Raw genomic sequence first — 23,235 nt, 5'->3', positions numbered from 1 at the left:
ACTCCAAAGATGCAGCTTGCAATGCAACCTCCTTTACCACCCCTTGTAAGTCAACAAGTCTGTGCCAAATCCACTTCTGGCAGCCATTGGTCATGGGCAGTGGCACTTTCTTTCTTCAGTATTTTTGCACTCAAATTTTGGAATCCCTAAGTCTCTTTGAATGTCCAATATTTAATTTTGGTGAAATTTCTCCTTCACCTACCTAGGTTGAGAAGCTTTATACCCACTTATTTGGTCTTTTAACACAGCACAGCTTGGAATGCAGCTTCCTTTATTCTGCTATCTTCCAATTCTAATAAATTAAAATTTTAAACACATTTTCTTATGTATACTATAAAAATCATATTCCCATTGGAATTTTTAAAGCTTGTTTAGGTTACACATTGTTATAAATAAAAAAAACAATTATTCACACTGCAAGCAATACTATCTCTTTCTCTTCAGTTTTGTCCCTTAAAAATGCAATTGGTTTATTGTCTTTCGTTATGCAAAAAACAGTTCATCCATACAGATCACTATGAAGCTCATCAATATGCAAAATTTCTGAGTTACATTTTGCCTCAATTTATAAATTGTTTTAAGTAACAACTAAAATGGCATAAGAGTAAAAGAATCTTGAAAACCAGATGTTTATTAGTGTCCCAGAACTACCATTAAAACTGAGGATATATGTTATGATCTTATTTTTATTAGATTGTAATAGTTATACATAGAAGTTGAATACATAGTAGTATATATAGTCATTATTATACTTAGTAGTTTTGTCAGGTTTATCCCAACAAAATTATACATGCATGGAATTTGATTTCAGTTCAAGATTCAATTTCTCTCCTGATCCTCTCTCCCTCTGTCCTTCCAGTCCTCCATTGTTCTCTTTCCTCTACTCTGATAGACATATGCTCCCTTCTCTATTTATTTAGTTTTGATTGGTTCTTTTTACTTAAACAGAAAGATGAAATTTCCTGTGGTATATTTATATATCCACAAAACATAATTTTTGAAGAATTCATTATTTGTTGACTCTCCTTTGTTATCCTTCCACTTGGCCCCTCCATCTTCTACTACACTACTGATCTTCCCTGTATCTTTTTGATATCCTATCCTTCCTTCCTCCTTTTCTTCATTTTACCCTAGCTTCCACATATTAGAGAATACATTCAACCCTTCAGTTTCTGAGTTTGACTTTTTTCACTTAACATGATATTCTCCATTTCCACCCATTTACTAGCAAATTCCATAATTTAATTATTCTTTATGGGTGAGTAGAATGACATTGTGTATACATACAACAATTTCTTAATCTTTTCATCCACCAGTGGGCATCTGGGTTGATTTTACAATGTAATCATTAAGAATTGGACTACTGTAAACTTGAAGTAGCTATATCATTATAGTATGCTGATTTTATTTAGTTCGTTTACAAAAAATAACCAGGGGAGAAATATCTTGGTTCTATTGTGGTTTGATCCCTAGATTTTTTTAGGAGTATTCAAACTGCTTTGCAGAGTGAACATATTAGTCTTCAGTGTTTCCAATGATGTACAAATGTTCCTTTATCCACACAACCTTGCCAGCATTTATTGTTGTTTGTATTTTTGCTCATTACCATTCCAACTGGAGTGATATTAGCCCTTATTGTAGCATTTCTCTGATTGCTAGAGATGTTGAACTTTTGCTTATATATTTGTTGTTCATTAATTTTCTTCTTTTGAAAAATGACTCCTCAGCTCTTTTGTCCATTTATTGGAATAGGTTGTTTGGGGGGTATATTGTTGTCTATGTTATATATTCTGGATATTAACCCCCTATCAGCTGAGTAGCTGACAGACTTTCACTGATTCCCAGGGAGAATATAGTTTTGTATTCATCTTTATAACATGGAAGGTAAATTTTTTTTATCTAATAATAGCAAAAAACAAGATTCAATTCCTTTCCTTTAAGAAAAAAGCAGCATAGTGTACTCAAAGTCTATTCTTTCAATTCAGAGCCCACTTCTTTTGTGAACAATTTGGAGCACAAATGCCTGATACTGGTATGTGGTATTCTGACACCATAAATGGAATAGAATCAAGAGGACTTGAGTAACATAAAGAAAACTTCCATGTTATTGGAAAATGTATACCTGCAACTTTAGTTCTTCACATGTAAATGTTTGCTATGAAAAATCAATGTCAAAGAAGTGTTAAGCAATATTAAAGATATTTCTGTAGTACTGGATATATAATGCACAGTCTTGTAAAATTTCTCTAACAGTGAATCAAGGAACCTTTCTGATAAGGGTTGGTATTTCTGTAAAAGTATGTATTCTTTGGTATGTAGATTAATAAACCCTGATGATATAGAGTTAAAAAATTGGCTTATTAAATATAATATTTAAATCCTTTACTAATTGTTTTAGGGTACAGGGCTATTGAGAAAAGTGGTCTCTGTCTTCAAGAAATGACTAGAGTTTATGTGGCCACTCTAAGTAGAGGAGAGACATTGCAAAGTTAAGGGTCAGAAAATATGAAAGTGGAATGAGATGAGAAGGGAGAGGTTACTCTTAATTTACATTATTTGTTATATTCTTATATTCAGACAGCACTTTGTAAGAGGTTCAGTTCAGTTGAATAATTTTGTAAACTTTTTGTTGTTTTCCAGAGTGGCTATACACCACTTTTACTTGCCATAGAGCAAAACAGACAGCAGATGGTTGAAACATTAATTCAGAACAAAGCAAATATACATGCAGTTGACCAGAATGGAAGGTATAGTACTTTATATACATATTATATATATATATATATATAATTTATATAGTAACAATCGCTCAAGGAAAAATGACTAGTTTAATGGGAAGATCAATATTAACATATTTAGAATAGAGTGATATAAAAAACAAACCACAATTAAGGTAAAAAAATCAATTATTTGAATTGAGAAATACAAATAAGTATATTAATATGATTCAAAATTATTGGCAGATATTTGTTATTGGTTTGTTGGTCACATGATTTTGTATTAACTAAAAAGTTTTACTATTACTATTAGTTTTGTAAAAAATGGAGTTTTAGTTTACATTTTGGTTTCTATTATATTTTTAACTTCTGTGTCTGATTTATTTTTCTTTTGGAAAAGATGTATTGATCATAAATAGGCATTGGAAATTATTTTTTTATTTGGTTGACTGTTCTGAATTGCTTTCCATGTAGAATACTGATGTTAGTTTATTCCTAAGTGTTTATTAATTGCTACTGCCAAATGCTGTTCATTTTTAATATATTTTGGTGCTTTTGCTTTTAATTGGAAGGTACAGAGGGAAGAAAGTAACTTTAAAGGAATAAATATTTTCTTTAATAAAGATAAGACATAGGCAGGTTTTAAAGAGAAAAAAAGCCTTAGATTCTCACACAGTTGGATTTTATTCCTAGCTTTTGTAGTACATCACCTTAAAAACAATACTGACTTAATATATTTCCTGATATGAAAAATATGATAATGCATGCTTGAAGGATGATTGTTAAATTGTACATATTGCATTGCATTCAATGTCTAGCAAATACTTATCAGTACCTTTAATTGAAATAATTACTATTATTTTTATTATTATTATTATTAGCGTGCAAATAGCCTTTTTCTGCTTGACCTTTAGCTGACTGTGAGTTACAGTATATTGTGTCGCATTAGGAAGGAAATGGAACTTTCTTCATTGAAAGTTGTACCAATTTCAGATAAATGACTTCATCATAGTTACTGTCCATTGAAGGATTTTAAGTTTGTTAACATCTCCCTCATTGGGAAAAGAGATTTTCTTTTTTTTTCCTTTTAGACTTTGAGATGACTTGCAAAAGTGAATATTTGTTCTCTTACATGTTTATGTCTATTAGTATCTGTAAAGTAAGATGTCGAATTGGGAAAATATTATAAATTAGCTCTTTGAATAACTTTATTAAAATACTTAAAGTTGAAGTTATCTCTCTTATTATAGAACAGCCCTCATGTTTGCTTTGGAACAAAAATGAAAACACATAGTTGAGATGCTTCTTCAGAGTGGTATTGATGTCTCTGCTACAGATAACTTTGGGAAGATGGCATTAGCTTATGCTATTGCTAGTGGTGATAGTAGGTAAGTATTTACATTAAAATACTAATCAATATTGATTGGAGGCTGAAAATAATTAAAACTATTGCATTTTACACATGAGGTGAGATTTTATAGTACAGCTATATGAGGAATGATAATGAGTAATTAGAGTTCATCAGCCAGGAACCCTGCAAATGTCTAGACAAAAATAGTGATGAATGTAAGAGTTTTCTCAGAGGTTCCTTTCTTTTTTTTTTTTTTTTTTTTACTTTTTCCCTTATTCATGCTAGTAAGTTGCTCTACCACTGAGATACATCACTAGTCAGCATCTTGGGATTCTTTAAAAAAAGAAATTATGTCATTATGATTCCCAGTCTTATCTCTTTTATTCCAAGTATAACTCCTCACTGTGGAGTAGAAATAGTGTCACATTTTGATTTTTATAATTAGCTATTTGGGTCTTAAAATGCCCAGTTGAGCAGAAAATATTTTTACTCTCCTATGAAAGTTAGCTTTTCTACCACCCTTCAATGATTTCCCAAGGACCTCAGAATTTCCTTAAAGTCTAAAGAGCGGGTGGAAGGACTTTTAAAATGTTAATTTTTCTCTGTCAATTCTGTTGCTGTGGTGTTGCTGTTAGAACTGGCTCTTCAGTCTGGTGATGATTAACTTTTACTACAAAATGTCCTGATTGATCCCTATCCCTGAGTATTCATGGTAATGCACACTTAGATTTAAAAGTTACAATGCTATTTTTAGTTCATATATACATATACTTGTTTATTCAGCTATTATTCCCAAACAGCAGAATTCTGTTTTGGCAACTTGGCCTCCTAGCTTTAGCCACACACATATTAAGAACTCTGGCCATGTCCCACAACTCAAACCTTTATGTGGAACAACCCCCATGTTAGCCTAGACCTTCCTGGTGCATTATCCTTTGAGGACTTTGTCTTTTATTGCATAAACTAATCATTCAGAACTATCAGTTAGCTTCAAATAATATCACTGAAGAGATGAGAATTTCCAATCATCTTTCCTAAAAGATCTGTTCCTCGAAACCTCTCATCCCTTGAAGTATATCTTTTACTTCAGGAGGCCCAATATTAATATTTCCCAGGTTGGATGTGTCTAGTGATTTGCTTTCCAAAGTAAGAAAATTTCCCAAACTATTACAATCAATCTAAAGTTTTCAGCATATATCAAGTTCTCCCTTACAAGGAAGAGATAAGTTCTCTGAGCTTAAAGTATATTCATTGAATCTAAGAGTGCTAAGCCCCATTAGGACTTATTAGTATCCATGTGTAAAGAGGATTTGGTCTTCCAAGTCAGTTAGAGGTCGACATGGAGATTTAGCTTCCTCTAAAAATTATCCGTTGATTCTTTTCAACTAGGTGGAGAAGAATTAATAGCAGTCCAAACCAATTCTTGGCATTGGTTAATTTCCCATTTTTGGTGTTATTGATTAGTTTCACAATAGGGGATGAATATATTCTCTAAAGAGATATCATACTTATAAATAAATTCTTATGAATTATTTATGTCTAATTTGCCCTGAGACATAAAGCACAAAAAAGACTACAATCAATAAACAAAATTAGAACTCAAAAGCATTTTTCAGTAATTTCAACACTTGAATATTAGAACCTGTGAAGAATACACATTGGTTTATTTGGAATTCCAATTATAGTTGAATAAAAAGATCAAATTATGTCATTATGTTCCTATTTCTTTTGACATGTTTTAATATTACCTCATTGAGTCTTCCTAACAACTTTGTAAACTAAAGTGGTACAACCCTTATTTTTTAGAAGAAGCCCTTAATTTTAAGAGAAATTGTGCAAGAAGAAAGAGATATTATTTACATGACATTTTCTGAGTTCTAGCTATATCAGTTAATATACTCACCTATATTGTTCTCAATTCATGATCATTTTATCTTACTTTGTTTTCTTATGGGTGCAATGGCATGTGTATTTACCACAGCTACTTGGGGGAGAGAATGAGGCAGGAGAATTGCTTGAACCAAGGAATTCCAGAGTAGCCTGTGCATCATTGTGAAATCCCATCTCAAGAACAAAAGAAAACCAACCAATTTACAAATAAGTGTCAAGTTAATAAAATTTCTGGGCTTACAAATTTCAAGTGCATATTATAAAGTTCTGATATAAGATCTAATATTGTTTAAAATACTATTATATATTGAATGTTTGGTTACTGTTTTATATAACATTAAAATGCTAATTTGATTAATTTTTTATCTATAGCCTCAAGGAATTAATTCTTCAATATATGAAAGTAGAATCTAAACATCCTGAAAACATCAACCCAGGTAAGACTTCTGAAAGTGAATTGATCATGGTATTCATGGCTTATATAAGAAAAGTAAGAGTATGGCAGGTGCAGTGTTGGCAAGCCTGTAATCGGGTGGCTCAGGAGGCTGAGGCAAGAGGACTGCAAGTTCAAAATCAACCTCAGCAATTTAGCAAGGCCCTTAGCAACTTAGAAAGACACTTTCTCAAAAATTACAAAAGGACTGGTGCCGAAGCCAAGTGCCAATGACTCGGCTTGGCACAGAATCACGAGCCACCACACAGCTCTGTAGGTTCAAACAGCAATTCTTTATTCCGGATCTCACACCAGCCTCCACACACGTTCAGGGGCAGTCTCGTTCTGCCGCACACTTCACCTACTCCACGAGGCTTTTTCCAAAATCCCATTTGAATCTCACGAGAACTCAACGGGAACAAGCAACAGGAACACCCTAATCCCAGCAGCAATAATCTTCAACCTCAACTTCCCTAAAACCCATATTCTTAAACCGGGAAACGCCTTAAACCGGGAACACCCTAAGCCCAAGGACCGGGATACTTCCTCAAACCTGCAGGATACTTCCTCAAACCTGGATCCACCCTCGATCACCTTGAGCAGGGTCATCTTTCTCAAACACACAAGCAAGGTCGCAGCAAATTTCCAAGGCAAGTCCATTTAACATGGGGTACACTGGCAAGGATTACGATGCGTCAATACCTACTTGGTAATGGCCCTCAGCACTGACTGGAAGCTGTTTGCTTAGAGAAGCTAGAGAAAGGCTAACTAGAAGCAAGCTCTCCTATTCACAATTGATTGTATATATATATATATATATATATATATATATATATATAGTCAATTGTGAAAAAAATATATGGCTTTCTCTGGTTGATCCTAAGTTGGAAGCAGAGGAATGAATTAGAAAAACAGTCATTTATTAGTCAAGTCCTGGCCATTTAGTGCCAGTTGTTGCAGAATTTATTCTTTAGCTTCCTACATTACTAAAGATAGCAATCTGATTTCCTACAAGTCAGATGCATAGCATTTGACTTCCTGAGCTTTTATTGTAGATATAGAGGTTGTTTTCCTGAGCAGGTTGCTGTAGACTGTGGTCAGAATTTCATTTTTATACATGATCTATCCATTGTTTATATTTAAAGTTTCTCAGTGCCTATAAATGTGAACATCTAAGACTGATTATTTATTATTATTAGCAGTAGTAGTAATAGTAATAGTAGTAGTGGTAGTAGAGGATTTGAACCCAGAAATACTGACCACATCCCAGCCCTTTTTAGTTTTGATTTTGAGACAGGGTCTCACTAAATTGCTTAGGCCCTTGCTAAGTTGCTGAGGCTGGCTTTGAACTTGTGATCCTCCTGCCTCAGCATCCTAAATCCCTGGGGTTATGGACATTCACCATTGCACCCATCAAAGACTGACTTTAAAAAATTGTTTATTAGGGCATAACAATTATACAGAATATTGGGTTTCATTGTGGCATATTATTACATGCACATAACATAGGCTGACTTTTGTATAGTAAAACACTCACGAGTTTTATACTTACTTCTATAGTTCTGGATTTGATTTACTAATGTTCAATTTGCGATTTCTGCTTCTATTCATGTGGAGCTTGCCTGTTGTTTTCCTTTCCAGTAATATCCTTATAGTTTATAATGTCAAGGAGAGGCTATTTTAATAAAATGAGTTGGAATTTCAGAAGATATGTTAGTCAGCTTTTCTTTACTATGACCAAACCCCTAAGGAAAGCAAGTTAAAGAAAGGAAATTTTATTTTTGGCTGACAGTTTCAAAGATTTCAGTTCATGGTCAATCAGCTCTGTTGCTTTGGGTCTGAACATCATGGGAAAGGGGTGTGGCAGAGGAAAGTGGAGCAAGAAAGTGGAGAGGGAAAGGAGCTGGGGAAAAGGTACAGTCCCCAAGGGCTGTGATCCTTCAGCCAGACCACACTGCCTATGATTTCTACCACCTCCCGAGAATGCCATCAAATAAGAATCCCTCAGTGGATTAATCCACTGATGAGGTCAGAGTCCTCATGATCCAATCACTTTTCAAGAGCCTGGGAACAAGTGAATCTTTGGGGGGAACTTATATCCAAATCGTAACAGAAGATTTTGCTCAAATTGGGATTGTAATTGTTTGGAAGAATCCCAGTGACACATTCTTGTAGCTAATACATGCTTTCAAATATATAATATTTCTATGATAAAAGTCTGAAGAGATGAAAATGCTAATTACTCTGATTTGATAATTGCCCATTGTATATATGTATATATATATATAATTATTAAACTACATCCACAAATATTTACAAATATGCCAATTAAAATGTTTTATTTTATTTTTATGTAAATTTTTTATTTATATATGACAGCAGAATGCAATACAATTCTTATTACAATTACACATATAGAGCATGACTTTTCACATCTTTGGTTGTACACATAGTATATTCACACAAACTCTTGTCTTCATACGTGTACTTTGGATAACAATGTCCATCACATTCCACCATCATTTCTAACCCCATACCCCCTCCCTTCCCTTCCAACCCCTCTGCCCTATCTAAAGTTCGTCCAATCCTCCCATGCTTCCCCTCCAAACCCCACTATGAATCAGCCTTCTTATATCAGAAAAAAACATTCAGCATTTGGTTTTGGGGGGATTGACTAACTTCACTTAGCATTATCTTCTCACTCCATCCGTTTACCTGCAAATGCATGATTTTATTCTCTGAATAATATTCCATTGTGTATATATGCCACATTTTCTTTATCCACACATCTATTGAAGGGCATCTAGGTTGGCTCCACAGTTTAGCTATTGTTAATTGTGCTACTATAAACATTAATATGGCTATGCCCCTGTAGAATGTTGTTTTTAAGTCCTTTGGGTATAGACTGAGAAGAGGGATAGCTGGGTCAAATAGTGGTTCCATTCCCAATTTTCCAAGAAAACTCCATACTGCTTTCCATATTGGCTACACCAATTTGCAGTCCCACCAGAAGAGTAAGAGTATATCTTTTCCCCCACATCCTCACCAGCACTTATTGTTATTTGTCTTCATAATAGCTGCCATTCTGACTGGAGTAAGATGAAATCTTAGGATGGTTTTGATTTGCATTTCTCTAATGCTAGAGATGATGAACATTTTTTCATATATTTGTTGGTTGATTGTATATCATCTTCTGAGAAGTGTCTGTTCAGGTCCTTGGCCCATTTATTGATTGGGTTATTTATTTATTTATTTATTTATTTATTTATTTATTTTGGTGTTTAGTTTTTTGAGTTCTTTATATACTCTAGAGATTAGTGCTCTATCTGATGTGTGAAGGGTAAAAATTTGCTCCCAAGATGTAGGCTCCCTATTCACCTCACAGATTTTTCCTTTTGATGAGAAGAAACTTTTTAGTTTGAGTCCATCCCACTTATTGATTCTTAATTTTAATTCTTGTGACAAAGGAGTCTTATTCAGGAAGTTAGGTCCTAATCCCACATGATGGCAATTAGGGCCTACTTTTTCTTCCATTAGATGCAGTGTCTCTGGTTTTATTCCTAAGTCCTTGATCCATTTTGAGTTGAGTTTTGTGAATGATGAGAGATGGGGGTTTAATTTCATTTTGTTACATAAGGATTTTCATTTTTCCAGCACCACTTGTTGAAGAGGCTATCTTTTCTCCAATGCAAGTTTTTGGTGTCTTTTTCTAATAAAAGATAATTATAATTTTGTGGGTTAGTTTCCATGTCCTCTGTTTTCTACCATTGGTCTACTACTCTGTTTGGGTGTCAATACCGTGATATTTTTGTTACTATTGCTCTATAGTATTGTTTAAGGTCTGGTATATTGATACCACCTGTTTCACTCTTCCTGCTAAGGATTGCTTTAGGTATTCTGGGTCTCTCATTTTTGTCTTTTCCAAAATCTTTCCCAGGCATGCCTGTAAGCCCAGTCCCTCAGGAGGCTGTGGTAAGAGAATCACAAGTGCAAGGACAGCCTAGGAAAATTAGCAAGACTCTGTCCCTAAATTTGAAAGAAAGAGAAAAAAAAACACTGAGGTTGCAGCTCAGTAGTAAACAAGATATCTACATTGCATCAACATATCTGTACATAATTATATATTAAAGAAAGAAAGCATAGCGTGAAGAAACCAGAGAACATTTTAAGTGATCAAAGATACTCTCAATAGTAAAGGAGAAAATGTAATCTGCTCAGAATGCTCTTCTCTAAGAAGCAAACAACACTTAAAGTTCTGTAAATTCAGCACTTCAGTATTCTAAGAAAGCTGCATTGTCTGAATATAATCATAAGGAATCAGAGAAACCTAAGTGGTGGGTACTTGGTAAACTATTTTTCAAAAAGCTTAACATCAGCTGGGCACAGTGGCACAGACACAGAAGCACACTCTTGTAATCCCAGTGAGTCGAGATTGAAACAGGAAGCTTGGAAGTTTGAGGCCAACCTCAGCAATTAGTGAGACCCTGCCTCAAATTTTAAAATAAAAAGGACTGGGGATGCAGCTCAGTGGTACAGTACCCCTGGGTTCAAAAATTCTCAGAATTAAAAAAGAAAAACAAAATAAAACAAAAAAGATCAACACTAAGAAATGACAAAGAAATGCTAAGGAAGTTTGGGGTTGCTAAAAAGAAATTACTTGGGACAAATGAGGAAATTGGATTATAAACTGTAGATTAGAAAAAATATTGTGTTACATGATAAGTGCTCCAAAATAGTAAATCTGGGTAAAATACATAGTTCTGTGTTGCAGGAAGCCACCTGCGAATTACATGAGGGTATTCTCTTGGTATGGCAGCCAGGGAGATTTTAGGTTTAACCTTGAAGTTATCCATGGCTCTCCCTTGAAATAGATTGCCCAAGGCATATGAGCTTTATTTCGGCTCTACTAGGAAGATCTCTCACAGTAGCTCAGGAGATGGGTGTTGGGAACTGGACAATCACCTATAAGCTTTTTTGGTGAAGAATATTCTATGGAAGGCCTTTGATATTGCCCAATATAAATAAAGCAAGTATGGCTCCATTTTGCCTTTTTAGTATAGAAGCTCTATCTGTATGAGCAACTAGTCCATCCTGTCCCCCCTCGACCCTCCCCCCCACCCCCGCTTTCTGAAAATATTTTCTGTGTCCTGTGGTTTTTTTCATTGTTCTATTTTTCCTAGCTTTTATTTCTCAGCCAGCCCATTCCATGGAGAGGAACCCCATTTCCATCGCCTACGTCCCAAGTCTTTGTATTATTCTTCCTTTTTTGTTTTTCTTTCTTGTTTTTGTCTTTTGCTTTTTTTTTTTTTTTTTACCTATGTTTGGTTGGTTGGTTGGAGTTTTTTTTTGTTTGTTTGTTTGTTACTAGTATTGAGCCCAAGGGACAGTTTACCACTGAGCTACATCCCCAGACTTTTTTTCTTTTTTACTTTGAGACATGGTGTCACAAAATTGCTTAGGGCCTCACTAATTTGCTGAGGCTGACTGGGAACTTGTGATCCTTCTGCCTCAACCTTCCAAATCACTGGGATTACAGGCATGTGCCACCACACTTAACCACTATTCTTCCAAATTTTCTTTAAAATTTGAAATTATTTCAGAAAAAAAAAAACTTTTCTTTTCCTTGTACAGTTTCATTGTTAACACAAATTTCAGCTCCCAGATTCACTTGAAATTTTTGAAATTATGTGTGAGATTAAAAGTCTTACTTTGACTGGAGTGGCAGGGTAACACCCATAATCCCAGAAACTCTAGTGGCTGAGGCAAAAGGATAGCAAGTTCTGGAGCAGCATCAGCAACTTAATGAGATCCTAAGCAACTCAGTAAAAACCTGTCTCAAAATATTTAAAAGATAAAAAAATAAAAGGGCTGGGGATGTAGCTCAGTGTGCAAATCCCCTGGTTTCAATCCCCAATACCAAAACAACTATGGAACCACGACTCAAGGACCACTGACTCAAATTTTAAGTCAAATAAAGCAAGCTTGTATTGCATACACAAAAGCTGACCAGCGACTGTCTCACCTGAAACCCCAGGCCAGAGAACAGCCCCCCAGCTCTCCAAGAAAAAAGGGTTTATACCACAAAAAGTTGCAAAGGGAGGTGTCTTGAGAATTTCTTACCAGGATTTTGACAAGCATAATACAAAGGCAGATAGTAGGTTAATGATCTACATGGTTTAACATTTCAAGGTAGGGAATAATTCAGATCCCAACATCAGAATTTATGAGGTGCCACTGAGGTTTCAGAGTGGGTTGTTTGTGTGGGCTCTCTCTCATCCAGCAAGGAGGTCCAAGGAACAGGGTAGAGGAGAGTGTGGCTGCACAGTTGCTAATCAAGACTCCCGGAGACCAAGCAGGAAGCAGGCAGTAGCTAAGCAGATTACAGGCAGCCACCAATGCAATTTCTGCTAACTGTCCTTGCAGAGACCAATCGAGAAGTGGGGCGTAGAGCAATTGTAGGGACTGCAACACAAGGCCTCACCCCCAGGACTGTGCCTACGGCGTAAGCAGCCTGCTGCTCAGTGCCTAGCACAAGGGAATGGTTTGCCACTGAGAAGCCCTTAATGTATGCCATGTATGCGGTACTCCATGCACTTGTCCTCACAATTGTTATCTGGTCAGGGGGAGCCAGAATTTATGAGGTGCCACTAAGGTTTTAGAGAGGGTTGTTATCTGGTCAGGGAAAGTCAGGCATGGATGAGTTCAAGGCATGGGCAGGAATTCCAAACAAGTTTAGAAATCTCAATAATTGGGCTAGGGATGTGGCTCAAGCAGTAGCATGCTCGCCTGGCATGTGCAGGGTGCTGGGTTCGATCCTCAGCACCACATAAAAAAATAAAGATGTTGTGTCCACCAAAACTGAAAAATAAATATTAAAAAATTCTCTCTCTCTTAAAAAAAATCTCAATAATTTATAGTAAAACAGGAAAGTTAATTTCATGACTTTAGCTCCCAATCTTAAGATGAAATTAGGCTGGGTTCATTAACAACAATAATCCAAAAAAAATGCTAAATGAATTATAAAAAATATTTTAACCCCCCCTCCACCTTTTCTCTCTCTACTTTCTTTCTCTTTTTCTGGTGTTGCTGGAAGTGGAACCCTGAGATTCCCACATGCTAGCTCAAGGTTTTACCACTGAGCTACATCCCAGCTCTTTTCATTTTTTTTCCTCTTATTTTTATATTTTTTGTCATGCCTCTGTAGACACCAAATCCGAGAGAGAGAGAGAGAGAGAGAGAGAGAGAGAGAGAGAGAGAGAGAGAGAGAAATGCATTTGAGATCTTACTAGGTCCTATTAATGTTGTGTGAAGTAAACTATTTATTCCTAGTTACAGGAGAGCCAGATATACATACAGGGAACCATGGCATAAGGCTAGGTCAGATAACTCAGAAATTTACCAATGCACATTGGAACTAAGAATAGTAGAAAAGCAGTTTTTTGTTTGTTTCTGCTGGGAATCAAACACAAACCTCATGCGTGTCCTAGGCAAGCACTCTATCACTGAGCCTCAAACCACCACCACCACCACCCCATAAAAACAATTGCAACACCCATAGTAATGTTGTTTTGGACAAAACCTTAGTTCCCAAGTTCCCTCCCCAAATAATTCTGGGGACTTCTGGTCAGCAGTTGAGGGGACTCTGGATTTTCCCCGGAGATCTAGTTTTCCTTAGATGTTGATTTTGCTGTTTTCTACGTCCTCTTTTGAGTGGAAATAGAATTGGGGACAACCGTTAAGTTTTGGGACTGATATAATGGAGGATAAAAGTCCTGAGTCCTCAAGAAAAGCTGACCACTTCCTCCCTCTTTCTGTTGCCCTGGTAAGGACAAATGCCTACAGGATTGTGACATTGGATTGAAGAAATAAACATAGTCATGTGATCCTGGGACAGGCAGTCCTCCGTATTGTGTCCTCCTGGGGCACAGTGTCAGCCCCTCCAGGTCTCCTCCAGCCGCCTTGGCCTCCCAGGATGGTTAGGAGGCGCCTTCCTGCCTAAACCCTGCAACCCCCCAGGATGGGGACCTGAGGTACCCATGGCGGGGGGGGGGGGGGCGTCTCTTATCCACCCCAAACCCAAGCTCCTCCCAGTGAGTGGGATGCCATGTCTAGGAGATTGGATCTGTGCCACCCTCAGCTGCAACTTAGGCCGTGGCTTTCCCAAAGGTGCTGGTCCAGCAGGCTGGGCTGTTTACTTGTTTTTTATTGCAGAGATTAGACAGAAATTATGCATCAAGAGGCTTCCTGGCTTCCCTACCACAGGAAACTCCCTATATTTCTTGTCTAATGTCATTCTGTCTTGGTGGGAAGGAGCTTTGATTACGATAAGGCAGCTGGAGTGGTAAGAATTTGGGGGCCTCCTTTTTTCTCTTTTCATTTCCACCTCATTTTCCAGATCTGAACCCCACTCTCTTCAGTTAGGGCAAGACATCATGATCATATGACCCTGGAGAGAAGGGGCTGCTGTCCTGGGACACCTATCTTCCCCCTGCTCTGGCTGTGGACAGACTGATCAGCCCCAAGTATGTATGTGTGCTGTGAGGAAGGTGAGGGTTCAGAAGTGGGTGTGGGAGAGTTTTTTACAAAGTTTTTACAAAATTTTAAAAAGTAAGCCAGACATCACCATGATTTTTCTTCACTACACATAACAGTACCATAGGTATTTATTGTCACCAGGACAACAGAAAAGCGAGGAGGAGTCACTTCAGGACTTTCTTTCTCAATTATTTCAGTTCCAGTACTAAACGTTGTCCTCAATTCTGTTTCAATTCAAAGAAGACAGTAAAAACAGAATCATTTATCTGATGCAAGATCAACATTTAAGGAAAGCAAATTTTCAAAAAAAAAAAAAAAAAAAAAAAGGAAGACCTCCATCCTCCCCGACAGGCCTCCAGGGAAAATTAAAAATCACCGCAATAGTTGTCCCAAAAGAGGTCCATAAAATCATGCAAGACGTTTTCTTTAAATGAGGACTAGAAAATTAGAAAGTTAATTAGAGAGATACAAATCAAAACTAAAATTTCATCTCACTCGAGTCAGAATGGCAATTATCAAGAATACAAGTAACAATAGGTGGTGGTGAGAATGTGGGGAGAAAAATACACTCATACATTGCTGGTGGACTGCAAATTGTAGCAACAATTTGATGATGGAGATCAGTATGGAGATTCCTCAGAAAACTTTAAATGGAACCACCATTTGACCCAGCTGTCCCAGACTATACCCAAAAGACTTAAAATTAGTACTACAGTGATGCAGCCACATCAATGTTTACAGCAGCTTAATTCACAATAAATTATGGAACCAACCTAGATGCCCTCCATCAGATGAATGGACAAAGAAAATGTGGTATATATACACAATTGAATATTACTCAGCCTTAAAGAATGAAATTATGGCATTTGCAGGTAAATGGATGGAGCTGAATATCATTCTAAGCCAAATAAACCAAAGGCTAAATGTTTTCTCTGATAAGTGGATGCTAATCCATAATGGTGGGATGGGTGGGGAAGAATGAAGGAACTTTGGATTGTGTAGGGAGTGAGGGAAGGAGAAGGGGTATGGGGATGGAAAGGATCGTGCAATGAGATGGACATTATTACCTTATTTACATGATTACACTACCTTATATACATGTATGACACATGTGTCATAATTTCCTTGTGTGTATGGGAATGCTGGAGATCAAACCCAGGGCTTCATGCATGTTAGGTAAATGCTCTTCCATGAAACTATATCTCCAGCTCCTCTCATCTGTTAAATTGAGTCAACAACCACTTATCATGGGATAATACTGATGAGTGTGTGAGATGAGATAAGGCACCAAGGAGACATATTCCTTCAGAGGTCGATTAGATTGTGCTCATGACTTCACAGTCATTGGCTATAAATAATACCCCTCTCACAATAGTGGGGGAACAAGGGAAAAATGGAGGAGCTTTGATGGGGCAAAGGGGAGTGAGGGCGGGGAGGGGACATGGGAGCAGGAAAGATGATGGAATGAGATGGACATCATTACCCTAGGTACATGTATGACTGCACATATGGTGTTATGCATTATCATATACAACCAGAGAAATGAAAAGTAGTGCTGCAATTGTGTACACTGATTCAAAATGCACTCTGCTGTCATATATACTTAATTAAAATAAATAAATTAATTTTTAAAAGTTCCTCTCATATTCCTTATACACATTTTATAACATTGAAAATGGGGTTGGTCTATAAGGAGAAAGAAGTAAATCCTCCAAAAGAGGAGATCTTGGGAATGAAATTGACCAAATTATGTGTATATCTGAAAATATGACAATGAATCCCATTATTCTGTAAAATAATAATGAATCAATTTTAAAAATTGAAAAATAAGTTACCCTCCCCAAAATTTACCTTTTTGTATTCTCAGATAAAATGCAAGAAAAACTAGATGAACTATTAATGGCAATGTGGACTGGCATGTCAAATTAGAATCTAGAAGTCCCCCAATATGAATATAAGTATCTTGAATAATTCCTCCACAGAGAAATTTTGCTAATCGACAGTAGAGATGGCACTAAAAATAGAAGGGAGCTCTCCTAATCACACTTTAGCCAGGGCACTGGTAGAGGTGAATGTAGATGTGAATTTATAGTGGAATTCAACCCCCTCCTAACTGAAATCCTAATATGAGTAAATAAATATCCTTAGCTGAGAGGAAATATAAGAAGTCAAAGTTTGGATTGGAGACCAATAGTCTCATATTAAAACAGAATTGAAATTGGCCAAACCTCCAACTCAGCTCTGTTAATGGTGGGATCTAAATCTCATCACAGCTGCCTGACAAAAGGAAGGGTATTCTCTCTCTCAGAAAAGAAAATAAACAGAAAAAATTATCTAATTCAGTCTGCAGTGTTTTCTTTTATTCAAAATTCCCAATAGGAAATTATAAAACATGAAAAAAGACCATAAAAATGTGACCTGTCAACAGAAAGCATTATTAATACAAATAGACATATAGATGACACAGATTTGGAAATAGATCATACTTTAATAAATTTAGAGGATAAGACAATGAGAATGGATGAACAGATGGAGAATTATAATATAGCAATGGAAACCTTAAGAATAAAATTGAAGTCCTATACCTAAAAATGCAATATCTAAAATGATGAAATCATTGAATGGGATCAATAATATCTTAAACATAAAACAAGAAATTCAGTGACCTAAAATGGAGGTGGACAAAATTTTTCTTAAAAAAAAAACTAGATAGTAATAGTTTAGGCTTAGTAAATCATATGCTCTCTGTCACAACTACTCAACTCTTGCTGTTTTAGCACAAAAACAGCCTTACACAATATCTAAAACTATAAAATAAATAGTAAAACTATAAAAACAGCCATTGAACCATATTTGATCTGTGGGTCATAGAATGCTGATCCCTGAATGGTAAACTAGTCAATAGAAATCCCAAAATCAAAGCACAAAAAGACAAATGAGTGGGAAAATAAAACTGTATGAGAGACAATGTCAATCTATCATTTTTGTCTATGAAAGAGAAAAGGAAAGATTTAAAAAAACTTGGTAAACCTAAATTTTTTTTCCAAAATTATGACTATATCCCAACAGACAGATCAAACAATCTCAGGGAAATACAAGTAGAATGATAAAAAGAAAACTACACCAATGCACATCATTATCAAGTTTCTGAAATCAAAGATACAGACAAAATCTTTGAATTGACTAAGAAAACAAGATAAAGTTACAAGCATATCCATTAAAATATACAGCTGACTTCTCATCAGAAATTACAGAGAAAAGAACCAATGGAATTACATTTTAAATACTGAAAGAAATAAAAACTGTCAACCAAAAATTTTATAACCAGAAAAAAATAATTCAAGAATGAAAAAAAAAGTGAGGCATGGTGGTGCATGCGTGTGATCTCAACAACTTGGGAGGTTGATGCAGAGGATCACAAGTTCAAGATCAGTCTCATAAATATAGTAAGACCCTCAGCAATTTAGTAAGAACCTGTCTCAAAATTTTAAAAAAGGATTAGGTATGTATCTCAGTGGCAAAGCACCCTTGAGTTCAGTCCCCAGTTCCAAAAATAAAAATAAATTTAAAAATATATTTAAAAGTTAAAATAAAATTTTTAAAAGTTATATTTAATAAATATATATATATATATTTTCATTTTTAATATTTATTTTTCAGTTTTCAGCGGACACAACATCTTTGTTTGTATGTGGTGCTGAGGATCGAACCCGGGCTGCATGCATGCCAGGCGAGCGCGCTACCACTTGAGCCACATCCCCAGCCCAAGAAATATATTTATAAATATATTTTAAATGTTTAAAAATATATTTAAAAGTTAAAAATAAATTTAAAAGTCAATAAAGGACTGGGTGCAGAGGCCCACATCTGTAGTCCCAGTGACTTAGCAGGTTAAGGCAGGAGTATTTCAAGCTTGAGGCTAGTCTTGGCAACTTAGACTCTGTCTCAAAATAAAAAAGGAAAAGGACTAAAGATGTAGCACACCCCTGGATTCAATCTCTAGTACCAGGAAAAATAAGTCAACAGAGTGATAAAATGGAATACCAAATAATTGTTTTGATTAGTCCAAAAGAATGCAAGTAGGAAAAAGTGATTGGAGACAAATACAGTTAATAAAAGTGGAAACTTAAGAGTAAAATGGTAGAATTAAGTCCAATCAGAGAAATAGTTACACTAAATATAAATGGACTGAACACTTCAATTGAAAGAGGTTGACAGACCAAGTTATTTTTAAAAAACTATAATGTGCTACTTTCATAAAAACTCACTTTAAAAATAATAGGATAGACAACAAAGATATACACTGCAAACATTAATCATAAAAAAATTCGGTGAGACTTTTAATATCAGAAAAGTATTAGAAGTGGCTGGGGCTGGGGCTCAGGGTAGAGTGCTCACTTAGCATGCATGAGGCACTGGGTTCAATCCTCAGCGCCACATAAAAATAAAGATACTGTGTCCACCTAAAAAATAAATAAATAATTTTTTTTTAGAAAATAAATAAATAAATAGATTCCACCAGGCATAATGGTTTATGCCTGTAATTCCAGCTATTTAGGAAACTAAAGTAATGGAATGCAGAAAGACCCCAAAGAAAAGGGCAAGACTTGGGACAAGGTGGCTGTCCTCAGTCATGGGTATTTCCTGGAGAAGGACAAAACAGCTGTTACCTGCTGACTCTCCTGGTAGCTTCGGTCTTCCGCTCTTTGTAACCTGGTAGGCCCAGCCTTTCATACTCAGTGTGAGCATGATAGATTAAATTGATGTGTTAATTTGATTAACTCTGATCAGAAAGTTGTTTTTTCAGTAGGTCACATCTGTTTCTCTTCTAATCAAACTACAATTGGTCACCTGGCTGCAGAGCCCACATCATCAGATGGCAACATCAATTTAGTGCCCACAGGGGCACCTTCCCAGGAGTTTCCTCAAAGCCCCGGCCACTTCCTTGTTCCTCAGACTGTAGATGAGAGGATTGAGCATGGGGGTGATCATGGTGTAGAAGGCAGAGACCACTTTGTCCTGCTTGGCGGAGTGGTAGGCCTGGGGTCGCATGTAGGTAATCATGGCTGCCCCATAGAAGAGGGAGACCACGGTCATATGGGAGGAGCAGGTAGCAAAAGCCTTCTGCCGGCCCTCCACAGAGCGCATGCGGAGCACTGCCACCAGGATCCGCAGGTAGGAGGCCGAGATGACAGAGAAAGGCAGGAGCAGCATGAGGACACAGCAGACGTAGATCATGGTCTCGTAGAGGGAGGTGTCAGCACAGGCCAGCTTGAGCACTGCAGGGACCTCACAAAAGAAGTGGTCTATCTCCTGGGAACCGCAGTAGGGGAAGCGGAGGGTGAAGACAGCCTGGATCAGCCCATCCACCAGTCCAAAGAGCCAGGATCCCGCCACCATGAGCCAGCAGACTCGGCGACTCATAACCACTGAGTACCTCAGTGGGTTGCTGATGGCCACGTAGCGGTCGTAGGCCATGAAGGCCAACAGGAAGCATTCATCCCCCAAGAGGGTGAGGAAGAAGAGGATCTGGAGTCCACAGCCTGTAAAGGAGATGGAGCCACCGCCAAGCAGAAAGTCGGCGGCCATCCGTGGCACAATGGTGGAGATGAGCATGAGGTCCATGAGTGACAGCCAGCTGAGGAAGAAGTACATGGGGCTGTGGAGGCTGGAGTCGACATTGATGAGGAGGATCATGAGCCCATTGCCAGAAAGGGCCACCAGAAACATTATCATGATGATGGAGAAGAGGAAGAGATGTAATGGCGACTGGGTGAAGAGGCCCAGGAGGATGAAGTGGGAGATGAAAGTCTGGTTTCCTGCCCAGGCCATTGTTCCTGCAAGGCACTGGAGAGATGGTAGGGATCTGGAAGCAGAAGATTTACACTTAGTGTAACAGTACGAAGGACGTTGCAACTTTGCCCAATGTGTTGTTCTTTTAAAATGTGACTTGGTTTAGGAAAAAATGTGTGGAGCCTTTAAGAAAAATGCAGGTGATGATGGTTGTTAAGTTTTAGGACTTTCTGTAATAGTTAAGAAATTAATTTTAAGCTCTTTAATATGTGGGAAACTGCTTCTGCCTCTGCTAGAAATTGTTCTTTTCTTTGGCACACAATCAAGAATGTGTTTGGTTTTTTGTTTGTTTGTTTTCAGGAAAAGTATTTAAGCAGCAAAATTTATTAACCACATGAACCGGGCAATTCAGTTTTATTGTCTTAAATTGAAATGACATATTATAATATAGGATGACAGAAGTAATTGAATTGAGAACATAAGAAATGCTTAGTAGTTTAAAATTGATAACAACTGACATTACTGGAGTATTTCTTACATGCCAGACATCAAGATGAACACACTGGTACATCCTCAGAAAAGGATGATCATTATCTTCAATTCACAAATGGGGAAACTTAGGCAGAGGGATTTTTTTTTTTCAGATATGAAAGCTTAAAGTTTTTTTTTTTTAAAGAAACATAGTAAAAGAAAAATTGGAGACAACCCAAATGCCCAACATAAAGAAATAACTAAGTAAATTATGATATAGTCACATGGTAAAACAATATTTAGTCATTATATATTTATGACATTTTCATAGATTACAAAAAATTTACTGAGTATTCTTAAGTGTTTCTAAAGGCTGGAAGAAAATATGCTAAGTTATTAACAGTGTGATTTCTTCTAGGTAGTAAATAAAGGTTAGCTCCTCTTAATTTCTTTGTACTTTACATATTTTCTGTAAAAATATAGAGGTATGGTTTAAATTTTAAAATAAAGTTACACTGTACATAGGCTCAACACACAAAAATCATGTGCTTTCTCATAAATAACACCTACCAATTAACAAATGTAACTGAAAAAGCAAGAATATCTTATTCACAATTGCAACAAAAGCTATATAAGTTATAATGAATGTAGGAAAGAACCCTAAAGTTAAACATTATGAAACTTTAGTGAAAAACAATTTTAAAGGACTGAAAAAAGCTACAGATATTCCTGGCTCAACATTATGTGCTTTTAAATTCTTCATAAAATTAATGTGTAAAATCCATGTGATCACATTTAAAATATTAGGGCTGGGGATATAGCTCAGTTGGTAGAGTGCTTGCTTCTCATGCAGAAGGCCCTGGGTTCAATCCCCAGCACCACAAAAAAATATTATGAAAATGAAAGGATAGAATTGGTGTTCTTTCAGAAATCCCCCAAAAGCAGTAGGGAGACCAAGAGCAGATTTATAGTTCTTGCTACACAACGTTGTAATACTTAAAACAGAAAACACAAACTGTCTAGAAGGGAAAAACAAGTAAAGACTGGGCAGGGGTGAAGGAGAAAGTAGAAAAAGGACACCAGGACACCCTCTTCAAAGAGAGGGGCAAAATTAAAATTGTTATTTCATTCTAGCAGATACAGATGTGTAGGCTACTGCAAGGAATCTCTCAGGACGTGGTTTACTCCAAGCAGCAGAGGAAAAGAAATGGAGCAAAGAATCACACAGACAAAACCATATTTGCAGAAAGAATTCTGTCTTCATGGCAGGGAAAGGAGAGACAATTTGCCTTAAGGATAACCCTAGAGTTTCTTAGGGATAGCCCATCTCATTAGCCTGAGAATTACAACAGTTAACCTAAATACTTAGGGACTTAAGAACTCCAGTTCTGGGTTAAAATGAATGATTAGATATACCTGTCACTGTTACCTCCAAAAATCTCACAAAATGACAGTAACCACGGATACAATGAAAAGTTAATTAAAACATTCTTTTAGACACTAGAAGTGGTTGGACACATGATAACTTACTTGCAGACCTTAAAAGGCTAATTTCTACACTGACAGTGGCGAAAAAGAACAGTAACCAGAGAACTGATACAAGGGCTCAAGAATTGATGGCAGGAGGCACCAATATAAGTTGAGGTGAAGGTGAGACCATATGGATGGCGGCTTTTGCCATCCATATGGTCTCACCTTCACCTCAACTTGTATTGGTGTCTCCAATAGAAACACACTAGTGTACAAATCTCTCCCCACTCCACACAGGTGGATCTTGCCCCTCCCTTACCCTGGCAAAAAAAAAAAAAAAAAAAAAAAAAAAACACAAGACAGATTCCCCAGGGAAGGTGTTGGTGCCCTGAACATTAACAGAAAAGTGATAAATGTGAAATTCCTGCCTTCTTCTCCCTGTTAGCTCTCATAGCCATATTTATTCTCTTCAGGAAAGAAATTAAAAGAACCCCTCCCCACGACTACAGATGTGGACCAGGAAATATCTAAAGATATTAATGTTGTAAAACTTTGTAAAAACCTTATATCACTCA

General features: G+C 36.7%; 2 protein-coding genes across 8 annotated transcripts in view; one reads left to right on the top strand and one right to left on the bottom strand.

Moving 5' to 3' along the window:
* LOC113178251 (olfactory receptor 2M3-like) overlaps positions 1-23,235 on the top strand; it is a 93,331-nt gene that overhangs the window by 28,450 nt on the left and 41,646 nt on the right. For 6 of the 7 annotated variants that reach the window (XR_013344112.1, XM_077801541.1, XM_077801534.1 and 3 more), the window contains 3 exons: positions 2,641-2,747; positions 3,968-4,105; positions 6,331-6,395. The gene's annotated coding sequence lies outside the window, so the exon portion shown is untranslated. Of the gene's footprint in view, positions 1-2,640; positions 2,748-3,967; positions 4,106-6,330; positions 6,396-19,736; positions 19,797-23,235 lie in introns of those variants that run through there. The other variant, XR_013344113.1, reaches the window with a different exon arrangement.
* LOC113178252 (olfactory receptor 2V1-like) lies at positions 19,488-21,138 on the bottom strand. Its single transcript, XM_026382663.2, has one exon. The coding sequence runs from the start codon at positions 20,756-20,758 to the stop codon at positions 19,817-19,819; it is 942 nt and encodes a 313-aa protein (XP_026238448.1). The 5' UTR covers positions 20,759-21,138; the 3' UTR covers positions 19,488-19,816.

The sequence above is a fragment of the Urocitellus parryii genome, chromosome 1 (assembly GCF_045843805.1).
Source record: "Urocitellus parryii isolate mUroPar1 chromosome 1, mUroPar1.hap1, whole genome shotgun sequence".
Taxonomy (NCBI): Eukaryota; Metazoa; Chordata; class Mammalia; order Rodentia; family Sciuridae; genus Urocitellus; species Urocitellus parryii.
The sequence above is the reverse complement of the archived record's forward strand: the minus strand, read 5'-3'. Positions and strand labels throughout refer to the sequence as shown.

Coding starts and splice junctions, on each gene's coding strand:
- LOC113178252 (XM_026382663.2), bottom strand. CDS start 20,758: ATGGCCTGGGCAGGAAACCAGACTTTCATCTCCCACTTCATCCTCCTG.